The sequence below is a fragment of the Malurus melanocephalus genome, unplaced genomic scaffold (genome assembly GCF_030028575.1).
Source record: "Malurus melanocephalus ecotype Western Australia unplaced genomic scaffold, MMel_1.1 scaffold_226, whole genome shotgun sequence".
Lineage (NCBI taxonomy): Eukaryota > Metazoa > Chordata > Aves > Passeriformes > Maluridae > Malurus > Malurus melanocephalus.
In genome coordinates this window covers 1,106,015-1,114,774 of record NW_026623458.1, presented here as the reverse complement: position 1 = coordinate 1,114,774, position 8,760 = coordinate 1,106,015, and the positions used below count along the sequence as shown (strand labels likewise).

The 8,760-nt window shown below is 44.4% G+C and overlaps 1 protein-coding gene across 2 annotated transcripts; it reads right to left on the bottom strand.

Annotated features, from left to right (window-relative positions):
- Positions 1 to 768: 768 nt before the first annotated feature.
- On the bottom strand, positions 769 to 7,498 carry PARP12 (poly(ADP-ribose) polymerase family member 12). Of its 2 annotated transcripts, XM_057374468.1 has the most exons (8): positions 7,345 to 7,498; positions 6,774 to 6,894; positions 5,723 to 5,807; positions 5,097 to 5,144; positions 4,763 to 4,838; positions 4,128 to 4,258; positions 2,387 to 2,538; positions 769 to 1,979 (listed from the first exon to the last, which is right to left on the bottom strand). In XM_057374468.1, exons 1-8 carry the CDS (start codon positions 7,402 to 7,404, stop codon positions 1,699 to 1,701), a joined length of 954 nt encoding a protein of 317 aa, XP_057230451.1. In that variant the 5' UTR covers positions 7,405 to 7,498; the 3' UTR covers positions 769 to 1,698. The 2 variants fall into 2 exon arrangements, with proteins under 2 accessions (XP_057230451.1, XP_057230452.1); XM_057374469.1 differs by lacking the exon at positions 5,097 to 5,144.
- Between the last annotated feature and the right edge of the window lie 1,262 nt (positions 7,499 to 8,760).

Below are 8,760 nucleotides of genomic sequence, written 5' to 3'. Positions count from 1 at the left end.
CCAAACTCTGCATGTTTGCACCTGTCCTCTGTTCTCTGCCTGGTTTTCTCTTTTTCAGATCAACAACCCCCCTCCTTTTCCACTGGCTCCTCAGCAGACTCTCCCTCACCTTCTCATGCTTCTGATGAGTTTGGCAATCATGCTCTGAAGCCCACCTTGCTGGAAAATTCTCCCACATGATCAGTGCTTTCTTCTGCCATGGAGGAGAATGGGAGATAATTTATGCAAGGGCATCACTTTTCTTACTGAGAAAAGTGTGTGGCAGATAACTTGCTGCTATTTTGGGGTTTTTTTTGGTTTTTTTTTTTTAATATACCATATATTATATATTCACTTTAAGTGACTTTTTTTTACTTCCTGCATGGAAAGTTCTCTGCTCACCTGTGGCTGACAGGACTAGATAATCAATTTGCAAAAGAACAGGCTTTAAGGTTCTGCAAAAGCAGTGAGACATGGCAGTGCATGAGTTAGTGCAGCTCAGGGACTTACAGCTGTCTTTCTGAATTTTCCAAGGGCACAGACTGTGCCTGAAGATAGCAGGTTTTAGGAAAGCAGATGAGATCCTTGACACACCCCTCCTCTTGGTTCCTCCCACCAAGTGAACCACTTGGGGCTCCTCTCCTGAATTGCAACTTATACATCAATGTTTTAAAATAAACCATTCTTTTTTTTTTTTTTTTTTTTTTTTTTTTTTTTTTTTTTTTTTTTTTTTTTTTTTTTTTTTTTTTTTTTTTTTTTTTTTTTTTGTTTTTAACACTTTTTTTTTTTTTTTTTTTTTTTTCTATGCTATCAGTCATCCTAGATATTATCCCATTATCCATCAAGTACCATGACCACAATTCAAGCTCTCCCCACTGGAGCACACACTACTGGGACACTTCTCAGTCCCCCAGGGAAGCAGTAATTCAGAACAGCAGCAGGATGATTTAAAACAGCCACCAGCAGGGTGGGAAGGAGGTGGCCCTGCCAGCAGCCACCCCTCCCCATGCCCCTGTCTGTCACCACTCCCTGCTGCAGGTCCTGGCTCTGCAGCCCTGCTGGGACACTGCTCTGGGCCATTATTCAGCTCACCACGGACTTCCTCACTGTCACATCCCTGCTTCTCCTGCCCTAAATCCAGTGGGGACAGATGAAGGATAGGGTGCCACAGGGACAGGCTGACTTGACACAGCAGAACAGGGTAAGAGCTGTCAGCAATGTAACCAGGAAACAAGGAAATGTTCTTTGCCACCATTAATTACAAGATTCCTGCCATTTACTGGAAAGACAGGCCGTGATTCCTCTCTTGTGCACCATGATGCAGGTACTTTCACTTTTCCTTCTTTCACATTCCCTGCCCAGTGTCCCTTGGGCATATCAGCACCATCACAGGCAGGAATCAAYCCAAAGTGACCACAGCAGTGGACCAAGTTAATTATAACTCAGATGGTGTCACTGCATGAGGGTACACCTGCCAGGCAGGTAGGAATCTGTTCCAGGTTAGAGATATGGTCAATGATAAGATTTAGTACTTTTTCTGGGGAAAGAATAGCCCAACAAAGAACAAATGCCCCCAAAACCATCAGGGGATTGATACTAGTTCATTGCATTACAAAGTATCCTAAACCTACAACTAAAATTGTTCAAACATTTTTTTTTAAAAAAGTGTACTAAAGAGTAATTTATTCCGTGTGAACTGAAAGGAGATTGCACCGCTCGTTACAGGAGCACACAGCGGCTCTCAACACTGTACTCCAAAATGTAGGCAGGGTAAATCTGCTGCTTCTCRAAGATGACAAAGATGGAAGGGTCTGTGGGGTCGTCYACGCAGCTGTCATAGAGTCTGTTGGAATTGCTGGCTCTGGCTGGGGGGCGGCAGAACTCGGGGTGTCCCTGCACAAAGTCCCCAACRAGGACCTGAGCCACGAACATGCTGTAGCGCCCGCTGCGGGACGAGCAGTACTCGTGGGAATAGCTGGCATCCCGGGCAAAGTAGCTCCCTAGGGACAGGAAAAGGCACAGGTAAGGCAATGCACCAGCTAAACAGGGACAAACACGTGCCAGCAGCCCTTTGGCAGCCAGCCATTCAACAGCCCCAGCTAGCCCTACATGCATTCTTGCCAGGTGCTCCCATACTGGCTTATGGTAAAGCACTGGCAAATTCCAGCCACATCTCATAGTCAGCCTCCCAATCCCACCTGTCCAAAAGCAGGTACCTGAGGCAAGGAGAGGGTTTTAGCCCTTTSTGGAATGGGATTGTAGCAATGCAGCTGCACACAGGTGACAGTGCCCCCATGGCTGGAGTGCATGGCTCAGGAACCATCTGTCATTGCACACGCCCATCCCTCAGCCTGGCTGGGGTCTGCAGCCCCTGCTGCTACAGCCCCTACACCTTCTGCACTTGTACCTTTCCCATACAACGTCCCATGAGTCCCACAGAGTCTCCAGTCAAAGTTCTGCTCACAGATGGCAGGCACGTGGGATGGATTTGTGCCATGGAACAGGAGCCGCTCRTCCACCGTTTTCAATTTATTGATCTTCTTCATCTTCTCTTTTTGCCTGGAGACAAAGGAAAAAAAAAAAAGAGAATGACTTGTTATCCTGGTTCAAACAAGGACAATTTCCCAACTCAACCCCTTCTACTTTTGGGTCATGGAAGAACAGTGACACAAACCACTCTCAGTGGGGTTACTGCCTGCTTTGCACTTCTGCTGGTACCCTGCAGCACAGCTGGCTCCTGCCAGCAAACAAAAAGCTCTCAGCATCACTCTGGACTGTGTCACCCACAACTTCATACCAGATGAGAGAGTAAAGAGACAAACATCTCTTGACTGGAAATTGGTCAGTTCCCATGTTAYATAAATCCTGAAAACATAAATATGATTATAAAACTGAGCTGTATGAAGCCACAGTGAAGATTGTATAATCTCTGCCTCTATCACCAAAAAATGTCCCTCTTTTTTTTTTTAACTCTATATCAAAGAGACTAAAACCAAAAGAATGAACCTGAAACACCAAAGCTCAATTATGATGAAGGAAAAGAATTTACTTTTTGGATAACACTAGCACATACCACAGATACATCCTGCTAGGCATAAAAGCTTCATTTCTACACACACAAAAGAAGACAGATGCAACCCCAACAACCAAGTCATAGAGAGAGGAATCCCAGTCCCCCAGAGAGAGGAATCCCAGTCCCCCAGAGAGAGGAATCCCAGTCCCCCAGAGAGAGGAATCCCAGTCCCCCAGAAAGAGGAATCCCAGTCCCCTTCCAGGGAAGCCTCAGCCCCAGGGATCAGAGGAATACACAGCACTGTGAACAGTGGAAAGGGTCCAGAGCAGTTCAGAGACAAAAAGAAAGTTCTGCCCATGAGAATACAGATTTTGTTATGGGGAAGAGAGAAAGAGCTTTCAGAGACTGCACAGGACTTGAATGTTTAACAAAGGAACTGCAGGTGGGAGGAGGGAGGGATCAAGACACTCTGAGCAGGACAAACAGCAAAATAGATGGATAAAGGGGTAAAAAGGACTGGTGGTGTAAAAACAGGGCACAGCCTGCTTAGTAGGCTTGTCTGGCCATGTCTGCCCTGTCTTCTCCTTAAACTCCATTTCTAACTCTCACCTTGGTGACAGAGCCCCAGCCTATACACAAGCAGTACACGGTGCTGAAGGCACCATGGTGTGGGAATGTAGGTTTGGGAAAGTGARGATTTGTTTGTTTTGGTGACTAGAAAAAWTTTGGGAGAATAGTTATAAATAAATATAGGAAGGTTACTTTATAGGGAATTGAAAGTTATGGGAAAAAAACAGAGAAGGAATGAGAAAGGGAATACAGAAAAAATAAGCTTTACTTATTTTATACATTGTATGCCAATAAAGATTGATTGTTAATCGTTTGAATTCTTATAAAATACAAGGCTTCTTTATGATAAATGGCTTTGCATGCAAAAAAAACCCAAAACAAAGTCCATGTGTCAATTACTGGCACCGTGGAGTCCACAGAGACCCATCTGCAYGTGTGTGTCTGTGCAGAACACAGCTCTGCTGGGCTGCTCCAAATTGGGCAGATCCAAATGTGGAGGACAACAGACCAGGAAATATCAGTTTTATCATACAGTAAGGATAATGAAATAAAATAAGAGACAAACCACTGAAAAATGTCCCAAAGTGTTGGGTTCTGGATCCTCTGCAGTTGGTTGATGCAGTAATTTTTCATTGTCTTCTCAAACAGAGTCTTGATTTTTTCATATTCTTGGGAATCGTAGCTGAGCTGTATCAACTGAAAATGTTTGAAACACCGAAAATAAGGTATTAGTGAAAATAAGGTATTTTCCCATCTGCTGAAAAGCCCTACCACAAAAATTACCAGCTGCCTGGTGGAGGTTTTACCTTAATCTGATACCCTACAGGGGTYTCCTTCCCTACAGGGCTAAGCTGCAGTTTCACCACAGCAAATAACATTCTGCCTCAAATGGACAGGGGAAAAAGCCCCTTCAGATGCAATTCATCTGGTTTGGCAGAGGATGAAGTGCCTTGGGAGYGTGCAGAGCACAGGCAGGGGCAGCAATGGCCTTTCTTATTCTGTGTGGTATCACAGGGGTTCTCAGTGAGCCTCCCAGGAAATACATAAATATGAAATTGTCAATCTTCTTCCACACTGTGGCTGCTTATTTTATAAACATTTAAAATCTGGCAACATCTCAATTGCCATGAATCATGCTCTTGGAAAAAACCAGCACAGGATACAACTCTCCCCACCCACTGGAGAGCTGAAAAGTCCTACCTTGAAACCGATATCAGGGAGTGCAGTTTGGTCCCACTGTGGAGGATAGACAGGATGTGACAGAGTTGTGTTTTGGCTRCAGAACAGAAAAAGGAGCAAGTCAGACAATGATTCCCCTAACCAAATCCAAGTATGGGCTCTAAAGCAGCCTTCAGGCATCCATTCAGGAGCTGTAGTTTCCATTCAGGTGCTATTTTATATTTTATTACTTTATATTTTATTACTTTATATTTTATTACTTTATATTTTATTATTTTATATTTTATTATTTTATATTGTATATATTCAGGAGTTTGTTTTCTTTTTGAGTGAACACACCTTTGGTTGAACTTACACTTTAATTGAACCCTCAGCTTCATGTTCACCGTCAGCTGGTGAGTTTCTAAAGCAAAGACAGATTATTAAAATCAATCAGTAGCAMAAATAACATTTATAGCAGAGATGTCCAAATTCTGTTAAGCTGAAGTAGCTTTAGAAAAGATAGGTTATCTCAAGAAAGTGCTTCTAGTTCATTTAAGTGGATTTGCCTGTTCTGTTTTAATTTATCCCCAGCTTTCCAAGGGATGACATCCAGATGCACCACAGCTCTTGGGACTGGCAGTCCCTTGCTCCTACTCACTGCACAGTTTATTTATTAATGTTGGGGCATAAATGAAGGCACAAAAATCCCTGGCACGGTCGTGCCAGCCCAATGTGGCCTTGTCTCTCACTGAGAGAACAAATCCACTCCAGTGGTCCCTCACAGCTGCCAGACTGCCACCCAAAGTCCCTCCAGAGAGCTTCATGGAAGCGTTGCATAATTCACAAATACTGTCACTGCAAAATGTACCGTTAAATCAGCAACAGGTATCTAAAAATGAATTTAAGAAATACRAAATTGCATTCTAGGCAGGGAAGARGAACTTCTTAGCAGAAAGGTGATGYCCTCCAGAGACAYTGTTAAGCAATGAATTTAATTACCTTCCATCTTGTCCACCTTCAGACTGTTTTGGCAGCCGAATGACAYTTCTTCGAGTTTGAAAGACCACATTTGTTTGGACCATGTCTTGAAAGAAAAACACAGTAACTCAATAATGACATAATTCATTTTCTAGGGACAGRCTCTTAAACATGAAGTAAAAACAAGTGGTGCTCTCTCTACCCCACCCACCCCAGTCCAAACCCCATAACCATTCCCATTTGCACCACTCCTGCTTGGAGATCAGCAAGGTTCCTGACAGCACAGCCTGTCAAACTGTTGAAGACAACCAACTGCACCTGCACAAGTATTCACACCCAGGCTGCTGGCCAGAGAAAACCCCATCTGATGGCATTCCTACAGCAGGAAAGGGTTTTCAGTGCAATGGGGTGACAAACTCAGCTTTCCTGGCAGCACAGGGCTGCTCCGTGGTGCCAAAAGTAAAGCCTGCACTCTTTTCTCAGTCCTCTAACAACATCACAGAGCACACGCTGTGTAACATGGCTAATTATCCATTGTTTCCTCCTTTAAACACCACTTTTATTCATGCCAGGAAACATTTAAAGTTTGGAAAGCCAACAGGAGTTTTAAGAAGGGTAAAGAAATTAGAAACAGAAAAGCATTTTTAATTTTCCCATTTCTCTCTCTCTGTGCAACCAGTCCTAAATTTTTGTTTGCTGCACTCTGGGCTTTATCTCCCCATAAGAAGCTTACAAAATGTTTACCATGGGCTCACTTTCCTTTTTTTTTTGTTTTCTGATTTCTCATTTCTCCTTTTCAGTCATATAAACCCAAATGCATGAGCCAAGGTGCCATGAAGCATTTACTCTCAACTCTTCTTCTGAATGCACAATATTGTCAAGGATGTTTTTTTTAACTACAGATGCCCAAGTGAGGCATCTCGAAACTGCAGAAAAAATTRCCTACTGCTCAAGTTCTGCTTGGAGAAAATTTGCAGGAGGAAAAAGACCTGTTCAAAGAGATGCAGACATAGCATGAAAACTTTTAAGCCAGCTGCACTGTGCAATGAACTTTAAACAGGAGATACTTCACCTGCAAAGTCTAATTTATACTGCTGAGAGCCAGCCCTGAAGTAAATAACACCATTCTTGTCAGTTTGATACTCRTTCTCCAGAAATTCAGATGTCACAGTGGCAGAGACATGAACTGGGTGCTGCAGAAAGAACGAGGAGATTGTTAGAAACCACCCTTTGGTTTAGGTGTCCCTGTGGGGAAATACCAAAGTTTCCCCAGGTCCTGATCACAGRATGATGTTTTGAAGTCTCCAAGGGTTCAATAATTTTGCTCTGCACCCCACAGAGTACAGTCCTTGTAACAACGGCAACAAAGCAACCCCTCAGCCTGTGTGGTCAGCTCCAGCCAAAAGATATCTGTCAGCTCTGGAAAATGCACCAGGCTTCCAAAGCCTTGAAAGCCTTCACAGAGTTCCAGCCACGCTTTGAGGGRCAATTAATAAGACAATTCCAGCCAGGCAGCGGAGCAGCACCACAAGGGCACCCAGCGGTGCGTGCAGGACACGCCAGCTGCAGAACAACGCGCTCTAAACAACTCTCCAAAGATGGCTCAACAAAAGATTCTGGCATGARCAGCAGATGGATCTCACCTCTTTCCCATACTCAATCAACTGGCCAGAATCATCGAGCCAATACCAGACGTACTCCATTTCAGGGGCAGTACCAGATGGATGAGACGGGAGACAGCACAAGTGAGGAAAACCTGGGTGCYTGCTCTACCCTGTGTCAGAAAAGAAATCCAGATTAAAGCAGAAGCTGTCAAACTCTCCAATATCTCTGGTTTGATCAGAACTGTATACAATTCTAAAAAAATAAAACCCCCTCCAGCTGGGAAGTGCAGGTTTGCCCAGAACTGGCACAGTAAACACCACAGAAAGGACCCTGACCCCTCTGGCTTGCACCTGTGCTACTAATTTTCCCTAAAATGCATCTTCCTAAAAAACACATTGAAAGGAAATACATTTGGCACAGAGATGCCCCTGCAGGCCTCAGAGAAGGCCACAGTGAGACAGCCTGGGGAGGAGCATGGAGCAGAGATCCACACTGCAGCCCATGGAGAGGAACCTGTGCTACAGAAGGTTTATCCTGAAGGACTGCAGCCCATGGGAAATGAACCACACTGGAGCATGGGAATTTTCTGAGAATGATGGAGGGGAAGAGGGCAAGTCTTACAGACTGAGGACATGGATTCCCCTTCCCCTCTGCGTTGCTTTGGTAGGAGAAGGTAGAAAAATCAGGGACAAAGGAGTGAAGTTGAAACTGGGRACACATGAAAGGGGGAACAGGCAATCTAATTTTTTTTTTTCTCACCATCTAAAACTATTTTAATTGGCAATAAATTAACTTCCCCAAGCCAAGTCTGTTTTGCCCAGTGATCACCTGGTCTTTATGTCAGATCATGATTTTTTCCACCTTGTTTTCCCCCTCCTGTCCTGTTGAGGATGGGGAGTGAGAGAGCACTTTCACTTGGAGGAGGGAATATTGCAACTTACCAGCAAAGYCTCAGCTCTGCTCTCTACCTCAGAGACACAACCTACAAAGAGAAGAAGATGAAACAAGTAGCCATTAATAATTCAAATTCACGGGATTTTACTCTGCCTCCTGTTGTGCTTCACCCTCCAGAAAGTTTTGGATCCAGACAACACTTACTGTATGTATCTCATCACTTTACTGCTCCTACAGCATTGCCTGTCGTGGATCACATATCCATAGCCAAAAGCTGCTCACCTGCCAGCTGTGGAGCTTGCAAGGGTCTGTGACAGAGCTACWCTGAGCTGCCTGAAGAATCTGAACACGATATTGAAACAGAAACTGGAAATGATCACGTCTCTGACGCCCTTCGTGCTTTGGCAGGGATCACTGCTATTCAAAGCAGGCCAGTGAGAGGAAATCATCGCAGGAGCAGCTCCCCCACAGAGCTGTTTGCGGTGCAAAGGTCCACAAAACAAAGGCTTGGCAGCCCCTGGAGTGCCGGAACAAAGAGCAAGGAAGAGCCCGGGTCTCCG